The 22,099-nt window shown below is 39.9% G+C and overlaps 1 protein-coding gene across 1 annotated transcript; it reads left to right on the top strand.

The window, feature by feature from the left end:
• Position 1: 1 nt before the first annotated feature.
• On the top strand, positions 2–19,709 carry CCDC150 (coiled-coil domain containing 150; the record flags this gene model as incomplete). Its single annotated transcript, XM_009284717.2, has 24 exons — positions 2–138; positions 426–643; positions 739–917; positions 1,504–1,572; positions 1,811–1,927; positions 2,779–2,908; positions 4,505–4,548; positions 5,400–5,492; positions 6,478–6,585; positions 7,119–7,240; positions 7,427–7,604; positions 7,949–8,017; positions 8,743–8,823; positions 10,190–10,261; positions 13,399–13,568; positions 13,966–14,059; positions 14,710–14,876; positions 15,574–15,700; positions 16,306–16,488; positions 17,100–17,168; positions 17,245–17,406; positions 17,746–17,832; positions 18,775–18,894; positions 19,487–19,709. Coding segments are annotated over 24 exons (2,916 nt in total), but the record flags the coding sequence as incomplete, so codon positions are not given.
• Positions 19,710–22,099: the final 2,390 nt, after the last annotated feature.

The raw sequence follows: 22,099 nt of genomic DNA, 5'->3' as shown, positions 1-22,099 counted from the left end.
GCCAATCGTCATGCCCACGAGCGTCTGGGCGACCGCGCCCGAGGCCTTCACGGTGCTCCACCTGAGGATGAGGATGGTGGAAGAGCAAACCAGTGCACTGGTGCGAGACCTGGAGGCGCTCAGCGTCGATGGGCGGAGGTAGGGAGAAAGCAGGGGTAAGCTTTTTCCTTCTTGGAGAGCTCACACTTTTGCTCATTTTCCTCATCTTGTTCCTCTTTGCACCCATTTGCCATGCTTTGCTCTTCTCTCCGTGAGGGAGCTGGTACTGGCAGAATCAGCGAGAATAGGCTACAGCAACCTCGGGGCACAGGAAACCTTCCAGCTCTATGAAACGTGGTTTCTGATCTAATCGCATCTGTGATGCACACGTGCAATGTCAGGTAGGAATGCATACACAGAGTAGGTCAGTCTTTTCTCCTTTTCAGCCTCGATCATTTCCACTCAAAGACCTCAGAAACACCTGCTAGTCAGCCAGCCGTTAGCCCTGTGCAGGCCAGGGTAGCATTTGTGGGAGAAAATACACTGTGGAAAAACTGTGAAACACTGGTGAATCGAATGTGTCGTTTAGAGAGTGTTGTACAGACACTGAAATTAAACATCTTCCGGCTGCAGACAGAAAAGGAACTGAATCCAAAGCATGCAGGTAGTAAAAAAAGGTTTTTTTACCACTTCATTTTTCATTGTTTCTCCATATGCTTTTTCTGTCAATGAAAGTTTTTTGCCTTTTCCTTGTGGCAGCCCAGTTGGAGCAGCGCCTGAATGCAATCCACAAGGAGCATTTGCAAGAAATGAAGATTGTACAGCAAGAAGCAATGAAGTTGTGCCAACACCTAAGTGATATGAAAGAGGCTGAAGAAAAGGCAAAAGAAGAAGTTCAGAGACTGAGTACTGCTCTGGAGATTACAACTGCATCCAAGGTACAAAAGGTTATGATCTTATTATAGTTTCAAGTATTAACAGACTTGTTTTTAAGTGCATTCATCTCCGACATAGTTAAACAGAAAGTATACTCAGCTGGAAAAAGGAGTTTATGATATACTGTTGGCAGTAAGAGCAAACACTTTTGATAATGAGAATCTGTGCTTCCATCAATTAAAAAAAAATACATAGCAAATAAAGAATAAAAATATTTGAGATTTGTAATTTCTCATCTTTGTGACTTAATTCATCCTAGCTTTCATGCGTAGAGTTCTCAATAGCTTTTCTGTTTTTCCAGGAACTTACATTTCTCTGGTATTTCAGTCTTACACTTCTATTACTATCTTCCCTGAAGAGAACTTCAATGGAGTACGTCACTCAATCTCATTAATTGCATTAAAGAATGCATTGCTGCTTAGTGCTTGCACTCTTATATTCAGTGCTTCAGAACAGAGAACATCAGATTAGAGATAGAAATCAAGTTCTAGGTGTTAGCGTGGCAGTTGCATTTTATAATACCTATTGCTTTTGCAATAGTTAAGAACATGAAAGGATAAAAATATCTGTTCCTTTCATCTTCTTTAGATGGATGTAGTGATTGCAGCTGAGGAGCTGAGGAACACAAAACAGAAAATTAACCGTAGACTTCAGGAGGTAAGTACAAGAGCAAGGAGCTTAGTAGGAGGCTGAATTTGCCAAGCATTATTTAAAGATTTGAAGATGATCCTTAAATAATATTCTGGGTGCAATTTTGGAATGTGCACAACCCAAAGGAACCTGCCAGCCACACTCATAACTAAATACCCAGACAGAACATCTTTCATATATGATCTCAAGTATTTGTTCAATCTACTTAATTAGACCTGGGTCAGAAAGTGTTTATTTTTTCTAGCTAACAGAACAGCTGTCCCAGGAGATCAGCCTGCGGGAGTCTTTGGAGGAATCCCAAGCAACTGTGATGTGTCATGTACAGGACATGGAAACAACAGTAGAAGCAGAACGGAAGCAGGTTTGAGAAACTTTCAGTCTTCTTTTGTATCTGTTTTCATTTTCTCATCTGTGAGGAAAAGCAAGGACTTGGATGTCATTCCTAGAAACCAATTAAAACACTTTATAACTAGAACATTTTGTACAAACGTTGATCAGAAGAGATCATGTAGTCAAACTTTCTGCTCAGAGTAGGATTATCACAAACACTGGATTGGGGCAGTGGTGGATTTGTCTAGCAGAGTTCAAGGACTGTGATTCCATGGCTCCTTTAGGGACTTTCTTATAGTGCTGCAGTAATGTTCCAGTTCAGATTTTTTTTCTAGCATCCGATCTGAATGTTCCAAGCTTAAATTTGGGACCATTGCCCCTTCTTAAACCATTCAACGCAACTGAAAAGAATTTGACCTCATAATCTTTGTAACTACCTCTCAGACTTGTGGGCCACAACTGGATCCTGCCTTAACTTCTTCTTCACCAGGCTAAACAAGCCTCTTTATAATTGAGGTACTGATAAATAGATAGAAAATGCAATTTCTAAAAAATGAGACAGACTTGTTCAGTGCCTTGAGTGTTGCATTTATTTTCATCTTTTATTGCTTGATCTTTTCTGTAATCTTTAATTGTGCAAACTTGTTAGATTCTGCCGGTCATATAAAGATGATTAAAAGCATATATACACTGTGTTACATATAGAAATTGAGTTGCTTGCCATAAAAGTCTTCTGTATAAGATTGGGACAAGCAGAAAGAGCGGAGAAGCTGATCAGGCTATATCTTTTCCAGTTAGATCAACTTTTCAGGCTCTGAAATTTGCTTAGGTTTGCCTGACTGAATTCTGCATCTTAAAGATTAATCCGTCATATCATTGCAGGTACAGATATTACAGCAGGACTGCCAAGAGTTGCGCAAAGATGTCCAGCTAGCCCGAGTGAGGCTGCAAGAGGAGGAGGAAAGAACTGCCCAACTGGAGCAACAGTGCACACAGCTGAAAGCTGAGCTGGGTATGACAAGTGGGTTCTTGTCATATCTTTTTAGCCCTTCTCTCACGGCTTCCACAGTGAGAGGAAACAAGCACTGAGGTCCTCCAGACCTGTGGCAGGTGTATCAGTCAACAGGAGTGGAGGGCAGCTTAAGAGATGATGAAATATTAAAGGCCTTTAGTTTGCATGTGATGTTTCTAAAGCCTCTTCTTACCTAGAGGAAACTGACAACAGTGGTAATCAGGGTAATGAATACACAACAATAATATGAAAAGATTCCATCAGCATAAATTCCTTTTCAGAGGAGACTTCATCTAGCAAGTAACCATTAACGCATGATTCCTGAACTGATGCGCAAGTAGAATGCCCATTGCTATTGAGTCTTTTTGCAGCTGATTAAAAAAAAAAATGTGCTCTATTAAACATCAGTATAAGGACGAGCATCTGGGGTAAGCCTCTAGTTGATCTCATTTAGATTCCCAGTCTATTGATGTGAAAGTAGCTGCTTATAAGGGAGCTAAGTGGCATTTAATGCACGCCAGGGTAGGGGGAAGCTCCATATTGTCAAAATTAAAGGTAAATGTTCCTAACCTAAAGTCTGTTCCTTATTCCCAAATAACTCACAGTAACCATGCCTAAATCCTAGCATAATTATTGTTCTTGTGATCCTTCCCTCAGGACCTATTTCAAATTTCTAGCTACTCCTTTTACAGAAGTGTTCCTGTTTCCCCTATGTTTTGTTCGTTACTCTGCGAATCACACATGCGATAATTAACCCGTAGCTCACAAAAGGCAGCATTTCTGCATAAGGCATGGCAAGAGCAGAGAAACTTGTCATGTGGCAGAGTTGGCTGAATGGAGGAGACTGATGGCAGAAGAATTCTTTTCTTCAGAATAAATCCTTACGCAAATGACAAATTTAAATGAGACGTACAAATTTTCTTCTGTATCAAATAATCCTGCTGATCAAGGCTTTTTCCCCTGTGTTAATTGAAGAACTTTTGAGTGATCCTTCGATGATACCTTGGATGTCATAATATTTTGGCTAGATTTCCCTCCCTACCCTGCTCGTGCTGAATTGTCTCGTGTCTTCCTTTTTTTCCAGTATGTTATACAGCACAGCAGAATAAGAGGCTAGCTATTATAGGCAGGTTGATTCAAATTCCAGCAAAAATGCTTCTGCTCTTAGGTCTGTATGGTTTAAGCAGGGATCTAACTGTTGTTCTTCGTCAATGCACAAAAACTTGTAAAGTTGCATATGGGCTGTGGATTATAGTCAGGACAAATCAGTTGCTTACACACTAGACAGATGAATAAGAGACTTAGGGTAATTTGATTTGCTCAAGCGATCACAGAAGCGTGTGTAGCAGATTGGCATGATGGCATGCTTAATTTTAAAATTAAATAAATTACAATTAATTTATGGAAAGTACTTCAAAAGTAATTTTGCTGAAATACTGAAGTTAAAGTGTTAAAGAACAACACATTTGTAGAAGTCTTACCTGTTTGTGGCATATTCAGTAACTTAGCTAAACTCAATCATTAAATCAAAATGTCACTTTTTAAAATTACCAAACAGATAACAAAGTGTGTCCTGACATTCTTTTCTATTTTTAGACTCCAGGAACTGTATCATTTCCCAGCTTGGTGAAGAAGCAAAAGTAAGTTGTAAACAAGTATTGGTGAGGAAAATAGCTAAATAAAGATCAGAACAGCCTATATGGGGCCTTTCAAATGTACCACACTTCAGAGGCAGAATTTTTATGCGGACAAATGCCAAATGCGACCAAGGCTACTAACTGTTGAATGTCTTGTTTTATTATTTTAGCAGTTTGGGGTTGCCCTGCTTATTTTTTGAAAGATTAACTTCCATATACTACTGAAATATCAAAACAATGATACGAATGCCTTCCTTGGAAAGCTAGAACTGACCACGAAACACAGTTGTGGTAGCACAGGTATTGCACGCAGAGGAGACAAATAGATGGATTGGTGATTAATACTACAGAAAAATCAGAACCTTGGTCAACTGGATACTAAATGGGTGAAGAGGGATGCTTACTGCCTATGTAGGGACTGTGTGTGCTGTCTGAAGTCTTCTCTGAAAGAGTAAGTTTCAGTGAAGATGAGGTAAAAGTTCAGCTTAGATGTGGAGTCTCACAGCGCTGGCAAAGGTACAGTTGTGAATTGTACCACTTCTGGCAGGGAGATCTTTTAAGTTCAGAAGTATTGAGATTAATTATAGTGGAGACTAATAAGTTTGATCTCAGAAGGATATGAAGTCACCCTCAACTTTCAAGGCTAAGTTAGAGCAGGTAGCACTTTGGTTATTATTTCAAGGTATATTTTGGAAAGAGGCTTGTACTATAGGAGCCATGTCCGGTGCTTGCAAGAGCACGTAGCCATGTGACAATAGCTTGAAGGAAATAGGCAGGTATGATATTTGTGAAGTGCCTGGCTAAACGACATTTAAATTTTTTCTCAGTGGATGTTCTGTTTTATTGCCCCTTAGAATGCACAGCTGTCCTTTAGCAAACAATGCAAAGAGAACCTGCAACTTCAGTCTAAAATGACCGCCCTGCGAGAAACAGCAGAGAAAGTACAGGTAATGAGAATAGCTGCTCTTCTTTTTAAAATAGAAATAGAGTATAACAAAACAAGTGATTAGTGAGAAATGATTATACATTTACTGGGAAGCCTCAAGTGCAGGTCAGGAGACAAAGTTTAGTGCTGTCAGGTAATGCAGGCTAATGAACAATTTCCAGTGAAGGAATTCAATCACTAGCCTAGGTAGCTGTTCCAGATTTCCCAGCCTTAAGGCTGGAAAGTTTTCTTCCCAATACTTATTTTGAATCAGCTTTTTTTGAAAGTGTTGTCTTCAGGGGCCAGGACATGCAGAACTACTGCTGCTTCTTCTTCTATCTACCCTTGAAATAGTATGTTTATATTCATGTAGAATCTAAAGGTGCAAAGGAGTATGTTTCTATTAATGAGTCAAATATGGAGTACCTGCTTGGCTAAAATTTCCTTTGCCTTTTGGGACAAAAGGTTGACCTCAGTACATTCTAAAAATTTTTATTTATTCTACTTTCCCTTTTTTTAGAACATATTTTAGAAAACATTTTTCTATTTTTTCTCCTCCCCCCCAACAGATATTTGTTTATTGGACGGTGTTCACTGGTAATGGGATTTGGATACGTCTTTCACAGAAAGTTCCATTTTTCTTTGGTTATCTACAATAATTCAACTATGAAATTAGTAGGGGTCTGTTTTCAATTTTTGCCTTCTTTGCCTTAGAAACATTCCTTTTTTCTGAACTTCAAAACTAATAAGCAATCATGCTTGATTGGTATTTTAAACTGTGTTCTCTTTTTTCCCCATTACTGTAAACTTTTAACACCTTGGAATAAGTCTATCATAAATTGGGACTACCTGAACAAAATTTTGGACGCTTTCTACCTAAAATAGATTTTTCCACGTCTGCAAGAGATTTTTTAAAAGTTTCTGACAGCCTACTATGCAGGAAAAAACCCTCCCCAAACCCTGAAAGCCTGTTTGTCATCCTCCTCCTCCTCCTTCTATCTAACCAGGTCCTTAATGACCACTTAAGCCAGCAATGCTCAGAGCTCAGCACCACACTCCAAAGTGTTGCCATGGAGAATACTAGACTCATTTCAGATCATCAGACCATGCTTAAGGTATGTAGCCTACTATTACAGTCCAATAAAGTTGTCTGCAGCTCAGACATTAGACAACAGACTAATTCCTAATACTGATAATCTGTGGGAATACAGTAAAATAGATAGAGCAATGGAAATTTTATAAAGGTGGTGATAAAAAGGTGTTTGTGTCCTTCTTTGGCAAATACTTATTTTTAGTACAGAAAAAAAAAGTCATATGTTATGGAGAAAGAGTGTAAATATGATAATACTATTTATGGAAACATCCTGTAACAACCACTGAGAAAGAGGAACATAGGAATTAATGGGCATTGGTAAGTACTGTAAATGCAGAAGCTGAGTAGAAGTAATAAGGATCTGAGATTAAATACATATATAAAAGCTAGGTAAGGTGAACTCAGCTTTGACACCCTATTCAAGAATCAGCACACCACAATATGCAGAACTATAGGGATGATGCAGGAGCTCGATGACAAATTAACGGCTTTGTAAATTAATTATTCATCCCTCATCATTCTGATGTTACTGCCTGCATAATTTTTCCCCTGTAGGCAGAACAAGAAAAGACTCATAAGCTGCAAGAGCAAGACTCGCTTCTGAATGCTGCCCATGCCAACATTCTCGGAGAGCTGCAGAGTGTGCAGCATGAGAGGGCTCAGCTTCAAAGAGAGCTGTGAGGAGTTTTCTCGTCTGCAGCCTCTGTCTCCCCTTCCTCTGTTGCATTCTCACTGCCTTGATTTCTGCTTTTCTAGCACTTGTTACTTATTAACACAGAAGGGCCAGTTTGGTATTTAATATGGAGGCCATCTGTCCTTCTGTTGTGCTAAAACTCCAGCTTGGCTATTTTGTCTTTCTTTAGGGAGGCCTTGCGTACAGAGCATGGCAAATACAGGCAGAAAGCAAGCCTTGCTGAGGAGGCAGCAACCACACAGAGACAGCTTTTGGAATGTACTGTTGCTAGACTGCAAGGTGAACTTGCGACAGCTTTGCAAGACAAAGGATCTCTGCTGGCAGAAAAGGAAAATCTTCAACAGGAGGTACAGAAATCTTACTGATTTAAAGCTATATTCTTGAAAGCTGCTTTTGGACCCACATTGCTAGAGTTCTTATTTACATACTAGTTTTGCTTTCAGAACGATTATTTTTTGCTATTGCAGTGGCAAGTGTGACATATTCTCCCCTTTCCTACTATGCTTATATTTTGACTTGTAATGTTTCCTCTCTGAAGCATGAAAAGGAAGAGAAGACAGGGCAGCTCTGCAGATATTATTTCTAAACTTCAGAGTTGACTTGCAACCTTCAGATCAACTGTTCTGAAGACGTGTAGTATTTCTATGAATCTGGATGTTTTCAGGTGATGATTTCGCATTTCTTTTGACAGATAAGGACAACAGCAAATGAAGCAATACAGGAAAGGAACAAATTGGAAGTAGAAAAAACAGAGAATGAGGTATCTTGCAATATATATGGCTGTTCTTTAAATTTAGTGTTGTCTTTCTCCAAGTTTTCCTTTCATTTTGCTTACTCTCTCTTAACTAAATTATTTCCAAATAATGTCATACTTGCCATAGCCATATTGTTCACTTTGCTGTTTGATATTTTTCTTGTCTAAACGGATGTGTCCTTTGGAGCAGCAATCCTACTGCTACCTACATAAGGCCCTATTTGTAGTAATAAGTTTGTTATGCTACTATGGCAAATGATGAATAATTTTCAGCTTCTCCTAGCTGTTTTACCTGTGTAGCTTCCTTGCATGTGCATAGCCTGGAAAAGGAAAGGTAACGTTTGTGGTATAAATGAGAAATTCCTTAGTGTTGTGACTGAAGTCAGCATGATTCTTTCACTGTTGCGGAAGAGCTCCCTGAAACAGGAGAGACTATACCTAATCCATATGTAGTGCTGAGGTTTTGTGGTATTCATGTGACTGCTGTTTTACCTGTGTAGCTTCCTTGCATGTGCATAGCCTGGAAAAGGAAAGGTAACGTTTGTGGTATAAATGAGAAATTCCTTAGTGTTGTGACTGAAGTCAGCATGATTCTTTCACTGTTGCGGAAGAGCTCCCTGAAACAGGAGAGACTATACCTAATCCATATGTAGTGCTGAGGTTTTGTGATATTCATGTGACTCTGGAAATCTTGAAGTGGTACGATTAGAGTTGGATTTTCTTGTTCGTAGCTAGAAATGGTTTCAATGAAATTCGCTTTGCAAACGCTAGAGGAAGAGAATAAGAGGCTATTGGATCGCTTGGCTGCACTGGTACATGAGCAGGTAAGCCACTAATAAAGTAGGTAACTGATGACCTAACTGATAAGCAACTGTAGCAGGAATCGAGGTGCACTTTGAAGTATTTTATGGAGAGTGGCTGATCATATTAACGAATCAAAAAGGGGAAAAAATGAAAACAAAAGGATAAGATATCTCAAATGTAACTCCATCTTTTTAGATGTCTGTGTGGGATGAGCTAAGAGGACTATATAGAGCTTCAGGTATTGGACATTTAGGTATGTCATTAAAATCCTATGACTCCATTCCATTTTCTAGTACAGGTATACAGCTTGTATATTTGTATATATATATTCAGCTTGTGTACACTGGAAAGGTATTAACAACAGTTTTATGCCCTTTGTGGACAAATTTGCACTTGGGACCTCATTCCCATTTTTAACTTGTTCCCATTCCAGTATTTCTCACTACTCTCAGTCACCTGGATCAGGATACTTGAGCAGTTCCAGAAAAGTTGAGTAAAAGCTTAGTAATACTGTGCTACCAGGGCTTTTACCATTGTTTTTTTTACAGTGTTGGATGTAATGACCAGCTGTATACATTGGAGATCCTAAGAAACACTTAGCTGCTGCTAAGGTCCTAACATCACAATGCTAAAGAAGAATTAACTGAAACACCTTTTGAGTGTTTGTTATTTGATAATCAAAGTTACATTTCTACAGTAGTTAGTCTGTAACATACGTATATCTTTTTTCTGTTTAACACAGAACTCCTTTGGCAGTCATCAGTTAAAGAATATGAATCAATAGAGCATTCAGAACCTTAAAATGTTGCCTGATTTTTATTTTTTTGGTATTCTTTACTGTCTTTCTAAGTTATTTTAATTCTGTCCATGCCTTCTAATTTTTCTAGTTATTTTTGCTTCTCTGTTCCCTGTTGTCAAAGATTTCTTTCATCTCTCCATTTCTGTTGCCTGTGGTTTTAGGACAGTGGCCTTCTTGTGGCCATCTGGAAGGTTGTACCAATTTGAGCAGTTCTTCTGAGCAGCTCTTCCTAGAGATTAAGCTGTCTTGGAGGAATTTATGCCATTTTGGATGTGGTTTGTGGTTTTAGGACAGTGGCCTTCTTGTGGCCATCTGGAAGCAATTTGAGCAGTTCTTCTGAGCAGCTCTTCCTAGAGATTAAGCTGTCTTGGAGAATTTATTTCCATTTTGGATTTTTTTTTTTTTTAAATCTGTTTTAGTGTTTCACCTAATTGAAAATTTATACCTAAAGCAACAGAGGAAAGTTAAAATACTTGGGGAGCAACAGGACACTGAGCATCTTTTTTGTTGCTTTTTGCCTTGTTTTTCCTACAGAATGGTGACGTCTGCTCTTTTTTCCTCAGTATGCCCAACAGCAGGTGCAACAGGTGCTGGCAGAGCTGACTGACAGCAAGAATAAACTGACCTGTGACAAAGGAAAACTTCAGGTACCTCTCAGCATCCTATTTGTCAGCTCAAAAGGGAAACTCGTTTTTTATGTTGATCTAAGATAAGGTGGTTTAACCTTAGCTCTTCAGTACTTAATTTGGAGGGAAGTGCTTATTTATCTTCTCTACTTAGTTTGTGTAGTGTCAAGCACACATATTAAGAGAGTTCTGTATCAAAATCATCTTCGATCCTGCTCATGCTGCCTTTGGGTGACAAGATGCTGTTGATGTTGCATCTCTAGGATTTGTGATGATTAAGTTGCTTAATGTGTGAAAATAGTAGAATGGCTAAGAACCACCAGGGGGCATTAAAACAAAATATATGGGTAGAAAATTGGTTGAAAGATTAGAAACATGGAAAACCTTGTAAAAAATACAAATTAATAAGGAGGGAGGCAAACCATGGTGGTAAGCAAAAATAAACAGCGTATGTAAGCTTTTTTAAGCAGAAGTTAGCTAGACAGTAAATGAGGTGCTGAAAGTAAAGCTTTTACTTCAATGTAACCTATGTCATAGAATTTGGGACACTGGTGCAAAGATTCCTGAGTTGCTTTTAAAAACAGCACAGAATGTGTAGTGATTATTAGAGAGCAAGAAAGCTACATTTATGCGATAGTCCTAGGTCTGATGGTAGTGACAGAAGGAAGTGACCACGAAGACATCGTACTTAGATTAAAACAAGGTGAATTCTAATCTGGAATTATTTCTATGGAAGGATAAGTTAGAAGCAATTCACTTGCTGCTTCTCCTGCTATGGGACTCAGGGAAAAGAAAACATTTGCTCTGGGCAGAGAGACATTGTCACATCACTCTGCTTCTGTGTTCCAGACAAAGATAATGATTTTCTGTTTCTGCACTAAAAGAAAGCTGAGCTATTTCGCCACATCTCTTTTCTTAATACTGAAGTGCAGAAGCTGGAGGAAGAGCTGTAGGTGCACGTTTAGATAATAGTGAGCTTTGCAAGTGCATTGCATAGAGACCAAATACACTCAGGTGAAACAGAACTTTGAGAACTTCTTACCTCTCAGAATTAGGGTCAGGCTAACTGATGCTTACATAGCCATTAGAAATCAGATTCAACTCACTTTTTCCTGAAGAACAGAGCATACTTTTAATGTTAACTGTAGCATTCTAGTCTGCAGCTGGAAACAGAACCTGATTTCATCAAAAGAAACATGAGAACTATGGGAGCTCAGCTGAACAGAGCTGTTTTTCATGCAAGTTGATTGCATGTATTCAGGCTAGAAAACACACAGTTTACAGGATTATAAAGATATTCCTCAGGATTTATTATTATTTCCCAGTATGAGAACAAATAGTTGCAGATAATACTTGTCTAGCTATATTGCCGGGAGGCAGATGGTTATTCTGCTTCAGTCTGTTCACTCAGTCTTAACAGACAGAAGTACAGAGAAGAGGTGTGTTATCCTGAGCAGTGAAACCAAGCTTGTAGGTATAAGACTATGAAGTGGACTCTTCTCTGTCACGAGTTTGCTATTCTAAGCTGTAAGTTCAAGTAACTGCATTAAGGCTTCTGTTCACAAGCAAGAATGAACTCCTAACAGTAAGTGCTCTTTACAGACTCCCCTTGCTTCTCAGATACCAAAGTAATCTTGTAATAATTTTGAGTTGGAAAACTAAAGAGGCAAAAGTGACAAACTGTCAATCATATCCGTAATCTCCATCGATCTAGAAATTAGAGAGAAGATGTAACCATGTTTAGGACACTTCCCTGGAAAACAGGAGATCCTGTTTTTGCCTTCTGTTTCCAGAAAGCAAAATGAATCAAGGTTTCTCTTGTACTTTATTCTCCATCATAGAGGATGGTCCATCAGATAGTCAAAGCCAATTGGATATTATGCTGATGATTGGAATCCATGACCTAAATGCTTTTGGATTTTGGGGAAGTTAAAACACTCAGTTCCATTGGTTTGCGGATATAGAGAACTAGCTGTAGAAAGGTCTCACAGTGGGAGCAGACCAGAGGGGTGCTCAGAACGAGGGGACTGCTGGCTCTGCAGAGCTGTGACAACGGCTGACATCACAGACTTCTAATGAAGTTCCAGTTAGCACTGTGTCTCAGTGCTACCAAGATACAGAGGGAAATCACATGACTTTGGATAACGTGCTGTGGAAAGTATCACAGAAGACAGCTTAAATATCTTCCTGAAGTAATGCAGACTTAGGAATAAGATGTAGCATCTATTTCTGCTCCAGTGAATAGATGTTTTGGAGAGTAGTTTTTCAATTTCTGTTTTTGGTACTCACATCTTTATTGCCTCCAAGGGCTGATTGATTTTGTGGTAGGAATAGCACCAAAAAGAAAAAAATCCCCAGCAAGGTCTTGGCAACAGAAGTCTCCTGATCGTAATGCTAGGTCAGCTGCAGGCTCAAGAGAAGAAACTATGAAATCTGATTTACGTGCTTGTGCTCACTGCTCTACTTTACACTGAGTTCATTTCGAACAAGATGAACGTTCAAGAAACTCTGTGTCTGAATGTGGAGATTGTCCTAGGGTCAGCCAGAGAATTCTGTTAAATGCTGTAAAGAACATGGGAGAAAAACTGGAGAATATAATAGACATTCTCACTCCAAGATCATTGAAAACTGGACGGTCTACTGGGATTAATGAAGGAGACTTTAAGGTGGTGAGTGATGACCATGAAGTGCAAGTTAGAATGGTAGTTAATTTCAATTGACTAATTGATGACAATGAAGAAGTGGCTGAAAATTAACAGGGACCAAAACCTTTGAGTATTTTTTGTTTGAAAGAGATGCAGATGAAGACTTAGGTTAAGCAACATTAGAATCAACGACTAGTTTTCACTAAAAACCCAGCTTCATGCATCTGTGGCACTTCCTGAAGCCTGCATGCCAAGAGTTCAGAAGCGTTGGAACTATCAGTTAAAACACCCACAAAAAAACCCCAAGAACACCACCACACACTCAGCTGGGGCTTAAACCAGGGGTAGAACAAAGGTTCTGTAATTAGAGGAAGCGATTTCCATGTTCAGAACCATTGCATACTCTTGGCACTGCTGCAGTCATGCAGGTTACTTATAAAAGAATCCTTTAATAAAACTCTAATAGATGACTGATTTTCCTGCTCCTTTTCCTAACAATTTCTTGTACTGCAGATGGCAAACCTGCAGCATCAGCTGGACGCAGCAAAGGATGATAACAGTAAGGTGACAACCATGCTGGAGCACGTGTTAGCTTCTCATAACAAGATGAAAGCAGCTCTGGATGTGGTACAAACTGAGCTGGGACACAAGGACACTGAAATCATCAACCTCAGAAAAAACAAGTAAGTGAAAATGATGCTGTTTCTGTGGTCTATCAGCAGTGTGGTGAAGACAGATACAGTTGAAGAGTGGCATCTTCCCCGTGGTTCTGGCTAATAAGCTATAGGACAAGTTTGTTTGAAAAGCTTCCTATATCCTTTCCTGCAACACTGAAACATACTTAGTACAAGCGAACCAAGTACACCAAGTGCTTGTAGCTAACTCTGCAAGCTTGGCAGGCCTTCTGCATCTTGTGGAAAGTAGGTAAAAGACAATTTAAGTTTAACTTCAGTGACAGGCAAAACTTAATATGGTTAAGGTAGAGAACCAAACTGTGAGATGGTTGGTTGCCACTTCAGAGGACATGTGCACAAATTGACTTAATGCATGATTTTTTTTAATCCGATTTTCCATTTTCAGGAGCCAGACTCAACAGAAAATACAGAGGTTAGAAACAGAATTGGAACACTGCCAAGCCAAACTGGTTGCCATGGGAATGCAGCACAGCAGCCAGGTAGAGACCGCATTTTTCCATAGTAACAGCCACCACTGCATTTTTGGTGTTGAGCCAAGTACCTTTTCTTTTTCTGAATACAATATAGTGCAAGACATTCACATGAATCAAGGCAAAAATATTCTATCAACTTTTTGCTGTGGAGCAGGAAAATCATTATCCAAGTGTTGAAGGAGGCAAGCATCTCCTCTCTAAAGAAAAATTCCTTGGCACAGGTGAAGGTTTTACAGTCTGCCGCTGGATACATAATATGAACAGAGATTTCGGAAGTTTATATAGCCCTTATTTTTTTCTTATTAGAATGGAGGGAAGAAGATTCCAAGGAATTGCTTTCATCTCTCCTCATAATACTTAGTGTCAGAATGATTACCTCACAATCCAAACACACTTACTATTGGCAAAGAACTTTTTTTTCCCCCCAAGAAAGTCATGGCTATATACATTGTTCTCATCCTTCTGACTAAGCCAGTCATTGCATTGGCATTGTAAGGATTCCCATCTAGGTGCCTGTGCTTAGGACATTTGTAATCAGACAGTTGGTGAACACGCTGTTACCTCCTGTAAGTTGATACTGACTGGGAAGGAAAAAATATTCCTTTCTAAGCTTTTTCATTTGGGTAAGTATCATCTTATTTGTTGTTACTGCACAGGTGGAACCACTTTGTAAGGCACTAGAAAGTGCCAGAATAGACAAGAAACTTGTTCTTCATTTGGAAGAAGTTCTGCAGGTCAATAATACCCTGCAGAGCAAGCTGATCCAAACTCAATATGAACTGAAAAGTAAAGAAACTGAGCATCAACAGCTGATGGTCTGCAGGTAAGACCAGATCCACGATACTACACTTGAGGAGAAACATTACTTTGCACTAACATCAGAGCTTTATGGCTTTACTCATCTATCAATATCAGCATTGACTGTATGCTGAGCCAGCAGCATGATAGATTCACGCAGAGCTATAGAAATGGGCTCTTTCACTCGTTCCCATAATGACTCTTCAACCTACTCTGCTGTACTGAGGAACTGCTTACCCAGGGTCATTATGGCACTTCTACAAACAGCTTTTCCATGAGGATAGCAGATATCACTTCCTCTTTGAAGTGGCCTGCAGTAGCTATAGCAAGGGGAGCGCAGGAGGGCTGTTAAAATTCCCCACCCAAAACTGAACGTTAGTAAGTAAAACCTCAAACCTAACTTTAGGTGGAGTCTGAATCTCCTCATTATCCTTTGTCTAAACAGGCTTAGCCATTTAATTTTCTGAAGGAAAGTAAGTTGTCCTAAAGTGGTTTTTCCAAAAAGTCTATTTGTCTTGTATAGCTATTTTGAACTTCCTTTTAAATAAATGGAATATGAGATATTAGAAAACACATTCCAATCTTTAAACGGTAGTGGTGCAGAGAGTATATCCAAGGCAAAAGTATTTACAAATGGATTTGTCTTCTCTATTCTTGTGTTTAAAAAATAAAGCATACTAAATATAAACGTGAATGACTGAATTTGTTTCTTCTCTTTAAAGGGAACAGTTAATGGAAAAAGCCAAGACTGAGGAAAAGATGTATGCTGAACTCTTAGAGTCTTTGAAGAAGCAATTTCAAACTGAACAAGAGGCTTCCAGGAAAGCTGCCTGTCAAGAATCTGCTGAGGTGAGAAGGGATAGAATTAAAAGACTTCAGTGAATGATTTCCAGAGGAAGAGGTCTGCTTTACAATTTTCCAACAGAACAACAGCAGCTCATGACAAATATTTGTCTCCTTTTCCATTTATCACGGAGTTGTCCATCACTTGTATATAAGAAACATAATTTTGTCATGTGGCGGACAGGCATGTTGGTGGCCATGCATAGTGATATTTGTGCTCTCTTAACTTTTTCAAGTACCACTCTATATCCCCCGACACTATATATTTCATTGTACATAAGATCTAGATGTTGATATTAGTCATTCCAGTGACCTCAGAAGGATAATCTGGGGTTGTACAGCAATCTCCAGGGATAAGATACTGGTTTGGAAGTCTGCTTTCTTTCTCGGGGACTGGATCATAAAGCTCAGCATAACCTTGGTATTACTCAGATCCCAGCATTCACTTTTATTCCCTTTGTTAGAAGGGTATTAAAGAAAAGTCAAAACACCAGGTGCTGTAGCATACTTCAGATACAGCGAATCAATTAGGAGTACTGCTTATTAATTGTTGTATAGAATGAACTAATTCTTACAGTTAATGTGAACTCACTTTTTCCTCTTTCCCCTAGGTAAAGAAATCCCTTGAAGAATCCTCCTCCAAATTGGCTGAAGTTTCCTGTGCTAACAGGGAGCTGCGGCAGAAAGTAATAGAGCTGGAAAAGTCTTTGTCCAGTTACAGGGAAAAGCTAAAAAGCCAAAGAGCTCAAGTCAGACAATGCCTGGCCTACAAAGCTAACACGGAAAGGGTAAAGGTATGCACACATCTTTCAATAAAGACAGATGTCCTAGTTGAGAACTCCTTTTTTCTCCTACTCAGTAGGACTGCTGTTGATCCTTTGCAGTAGAGCTAGACTTGAAAATAAAACTAACTCTGGACTCAAATTCTGAACAGAAGATGAATAGATTGATAACAGCTACAGTAATTGTGTCGCTTTTGCTGTTGTGTCCCGTCCCCCCCGTATTAAATATGATGCCATAGGTTCCCATCCCCCTCTGGATGTACCGCTGAAGTCTAGATTTTTATAGTAGCATTTGTCCTCTTTTATCATTTTGTGGATACAGTCTACTTAATTATTGATTGGGCCAAACGTTGCTTGTGTAGTGATTAGTCCCTGTCCATCCTTTATAGCCATAGAACTTACGGTTCAACTGGTACCTGATCCTAAATGAGAATCTAGACGCCTTTGCAACTCTGCCACCTGCTTGTTCCCCTTTCCCTGGTGGGGCATGGGTTCTCTTAACTTCAGTCTCATAGGGCAAGAAATAAGGATAGGATGTGCAGACATCTGCAGAAATAGTTCCCATGTAACAGCCAGTGAGCCTGAAAAATTCCTGAAGTTTTGTTTCTCTCAACACTTTCCAGGAGACTGAATCTGAACTGAGGAAAATGGAAGCAATGAAAGAGGAGTATCAGAAGAATAATTATGAACAAGTGAGCTTTCTCGACCGGTTTCTTGAAGAGACTGATCTGCTAAAATGTTGGAATTTCATTCTTGTGTTGTCTTCAGTCACAGGACATCCAGAAATTTGTGTCAGAGTTGAAAAGTGTGCAGAGCGAGATGCAACTGTTGTTGAAAAACCAACATGAAGTGCAAGTGCAGAACAGGCAGCTGGAAACCCAGCTGGAAATGGAGAGAAGGCAAAGGCAGCAGCTGGAAAATGAATGCCAGGTAAAGTGATAACAGCATGAAAAAGTGGTGAGACACCATGGAAGCATTTTTGTGCAAAACCTATGGGGTTGTAGAAGAGGTGGTAGAAAGACTTTATGAACTCAGTCAGAAGATACTCCTATAAATCTTACTGTGTCTGCTCCAGAAAGCCCGAGTAACAACTTAACATACATTCACTATATATCTGACTTTAGAGAGAGACAGGATTTTTTTTTTAAATGATAGAACTCTAAGCTATTTACAATAAAGACTGGAGAGTCCTTCTGTTACATTGCGATTTTTTTTGTACCATGAAAAAATTGTATAGAAATCAATGATGTTACTTCTTTTTCTACCTAGAAACTGGAAAAAACAGTCAAACATCTGAAGAAATATAAAGAGGAGACAGAAAAGAAACTGAAGGAAGCCAGCATAGAGTCAGAACAGGTGAGGCTAGTTAGCATTAGAATAACAATTCATTGAAAGTAACAAGATAGTATTTCAGCATATGCACCAAGTAACCCTTTCAATCTCAGACATCTCAGACTCTGGTGAAGAGTGAGGTGCATCCTTGGCCTTTTCAACTAAGTGGCATTTATCATGCTTTCTCTTTTTTTAAAAAATAAAGTTTTTATCTTTTCTATGAATCACTTCAATTTAGTGGGGCTTGTAAGAAGAGCTTTTGTCCCCCACAGCCTATTGTTTTTATCAGGCTCAGGATATCTGTGTTAACCAACCAAAAGTGTTGTGGCCAAGTAAATTGCCCCCCTGAGCTGCTCTTGTGTTACTCTATATGTGACATCATGCAAAACCACATTTCCCACCCACCTCCCCGGCCCCAAGAAGTCATTTGTCCTTGCATCACCTCATCCTTGCACTACTGTACCACAATATCCAAATTATTATAGCTTGCGTGAATTACTGTAGTAGTTTGGGGTGAAAATCTAGGGGTTTAGATGTTTTATAGGGTATTAACCAGCATAAAGTAAAATAAAAAAAGTAATAGAGGTGCCCCAGCCTGAGGTCTTATGTGCTGCTTATCAGTCCAAGTACTGTTCCGTGATTAGAAAGAGACCTTAATAGCAAGAAAGTATTTCTACAGCATTCTTCAGGCAAAGTTAATCTTCCCTCACCTTTCTCAGGAGTTTGTGGTACTCAGCATCCATTTTTTACCCCCCTAAGAGAGAGGCAACTTTGTAGTGAGGACCTCTCCAATACATCCTTTTCACAGCAATGGAAGAGGGCATCATGGAGAGCTCCTACCCCTACATACAGGAGAAAGATCCAAGTTGTGTGCTTTTCTGCCCCTTCTTGCACAGAGCTCAAAAACTGGAACACAGCGTGCATTAACTGTTCTCTCTACAGTTCTAATTACACTGTCTTGCCTAGATCACAACTAGCCTAGAAGAAGCTCACCGTTGGTTCAAATCCAAGTTTGACAGCCTGCAGCTCGAAGTTGTGAAAAAGCACCAGCCAAAGAACCCTGAAGAGAGCAGCTCCAAAAAGGAGGTAAAGAAAGCAAGCACATTCATTTCAAAGGGGGAAGCAAAGAAAATAGGTGGGAGAAGTATTCGGTAGTTCATTATCAGTCAGGATTTCAGTTTCCTAAACTTTCTTTTGTAGTTCCTTACACAGGGGTGGAAAACAGACCCCCTCTTCTAGTTTAGTTTGGTTCCTCCTCTCTTGCCAAAGGACATATTTAAGCAACAAAGAATATTACAGGTACAAGATAGCTTCAAGGGACTGTTTCTGTACTTAGGAAAGTTCTATCACACATACTTCATGTTTTGTTGATGCTCATTAACCAAATACTTGTCTGAAAGCTGACAGCTGGTATATTTTCTTCTCTGCATTCACTTCTGTTTCAGTGGTTCTCCTTCCCCTCCTCCATACCTTTTACAGATACCCTTTCAAAAGCTGTGCTTACCTTGTCTGTGTAGATTCATCAGCCTTCTCCATAATTGATAGTTCTTATATAGCTGTGTAGTTAGCTTTTTAGAGATGTATGTATTAAACCGCTAAAACTTTAATCTCTTCTTTAGTAATGACAAAGATTCCCCAAACAGTCATCAGCTTCATAAAACATTGCATCTTTTCCCAGGAGAAAAAGCAAGCAGAACTTCCCACTCACACCTCCCTGGACAGCAGGGCAAGGACCCAACACCACCAGCTCACCACCAGGAAGGCCCGCGTCAGCTGGGCAGGAAATGAGCTCACTTGACGGGGTGATTCCCAGCCCAGGGAGAGCATCACCTGCCGCCAGGAGACTCCCTGCTAGCACCCAGGTGCTGGAAGAATCGGGAACTTTACTTGATCTGACATAGTTAGATAGGTCCGTATCACTGAGAAGGCCTTGCAAATGAAAGGTGCTCACAGGGCACCCGTATATAGGGGACCTAGGAATGCTTGTTTAAATCATAAACTCTGATTTGAATTAACTCCTACCTCTCACCTTGTCTTTTTGACTCAGGTGCTTTGCATTGTGAGGCTGATATTAACAAAACTACTATTTCTAGCAAAACAATTACTCTTTATTTATCATTACTGTAAACTATATGCTCTTGATATGCTACATCTTTGCGTTCATCGCTTTTCTTTTACCAGCTTTAGACTAAGGCCTGACAGGTGCTATCAAAACAAATCTCAGACTGGTTTGCAGAGGGTTCAGGTGAATTGCTGAAGACCAAGTCATGTGTCTGTGGCTGGATGCTGACATGACTGGGACAGGGAGGAACTGGCAGGACTGGCTGCTTCTAATGTAGATAGTATCTGCGTCATGAGAGAACATGAGCCTTGGGCTATTTTAGGAGCATAGAAGGAATTCATTAGGTGTGTGATGTTATACCACGCATCATCTTACCTTCATAAGAATTAGTGGAATTTGTTCAACCTATCCTACTGTGGAACAACACACTGGGGAAAGAGTAGTTGAAGCAGATGACGTAACATCTAAAATGTTGAAGATGATTATAACATGGACAGTTTTCATGCTTGTTCGACTAAGGATCAGCTCACCTTCGTCATGGCTTACTCTTCCACATGCTTTCAATACAACCTAGTTTCAGTACAGGTGGTGTTACCCTCTGATCTGCTTCAACAGAGCTGTTTGTTTGCAAACTCCTCTGTGATACTATATTTCTGTGGGCTCTATACATGTTATTTGCAATACTTGTTTGGTTTAGTGGGGAGGGAAGTCTTGCATACCTGCGGAGCTTAGGATTAGCCTGAGGACACACTAGAATTAGCTCGTTCTGCTCCTCCAGAAATCTGGTCCTAAACTGTAACTTACATGATAGGACTCTGGACTAATTCACGGTGACCTGAGCTGCTTCTCCTCCTCAAAGCAAACAGCTGTTCTAAGGAACAAGGGGTGGCTGAGCACACTATTAAAGCTAATGCACACCTGAGCTTCATTAAATTGTGCTGGTTAAAAGCAGGCCTATGCAATGTGGCTTTAGGTTTGTCCCAGTCAAGCTGGTTCCTTCAGAAATCAATTGGCATCTATGCCACACCTGCTCCATAAAGCTGCTTAGGTGGCTTAGCATCAGCTGTGTCTCTCTACCTCCACAGTGCCCTCAGGCAAACAGCAGTCAAAGCTGTAATCCAGTTTTGCTTGCTATGAACTCAAACTGTAGAGTAATTGCAGCTGAAAATGGTCTTCTTCAACAGCACTTACCATTTAACACTTTTGTTTATACTGAAGGCTTAAGTAGATTGCCTAAGAAGGGACAAAAGATTGTGACCGTTGCCTGTGCAAAAGGACAAAGCATAAGGCAGCTGTGTTTGAACTGCACGTTGGCAGGGCAACAGCACCAACCACCCATCTGTTTTCCCTCTGCAGGAGTTTTTTACCAACATATGGTATACCTCAAGAGCTGGTTCTTCACCCCTTCCTTGTTCCAGAATCCCCTGCTCTCTCTAGGGCTGTGCATCTGCAGTTACTTTGTATATTGAATGCAAAGTCTGATTAGATGGCTGTGGCCATTAAACGTGGTACTTACTTGTATTTGCGTAGTGACAGTCTATGCCAGGTTCAACACATCCTGTTGCTTCTTTTAAACCTGTTTGGGATTTAGGGTGGAAGGCAGTAAGATACGATGTAATTGTGAAGGATTACTGTATCCCAGTACCTTTTCACTTTAGCACTACCTTAAGTTTTGGCTATGCATGCTCTAGCAAGTGATGCAGCTCAGTGGCTCACATGCGGCATGACAGAGCTGGTCCAGCTGTCCAGGATGTGGTTCAGATTGGTTTTTACTTCAGATTTGCTCTAGTCTGATCCTGCTGACTGAATGCTCACTAGCAACTGGAGCACTTCTGGAAGCCATCTTCTAACTTGCTTTCATTTGAAAGGAAACTAGTTTGTCTGCTCAGAGCCTGTTCTGCAATGTGAACCACAGCATGGTGAGTGGCAGCTCACCCATTCAAAGCATCAGAAGTACACAACAGACATGAACTTGCTATTTTCTTTTAACATAGTAATTTCCATAAAGTTGTAGTAATTGAACGCTGCTGCCACCTGCAGGATCAATAATTGAGGTCTACATTGCTAGCCTTTCCCGGGGCTTGGTAGCTGCCAAGTCTCTTAGTTATAGTGATATTTGCAGTATTTAAAAATGAATTTTCTAAGCAGCGAAAAGGTTGGTTGTTTTTTTTTTTCTGTCAATCTGTGGCCTTCAGCAAATGGGGATGGCAAACAGCTTTCTACACTTGT

The sequence above is a fragment of the Aptenodytes forsteri genome, unplaced genomic scaffold (genome assembly GCF_000699145.1).
Source record: "Aptenodytes forsteri isolate BGI_AS27 unplaced genomic scaffold, ASM69914v1 Scaffold183, whole genome shotgun sequence".
NCBI lineage: Eukaryota > Metazoa > Chordata > Aves > Sphenisciformes > Spheniscidae > Aptenodytes > Aptenodytes forsteri.
Note: the sequence above shows the minus strand (reverse complement) of the source record. Positions and strands in the feature narration are given on the sequence as shown.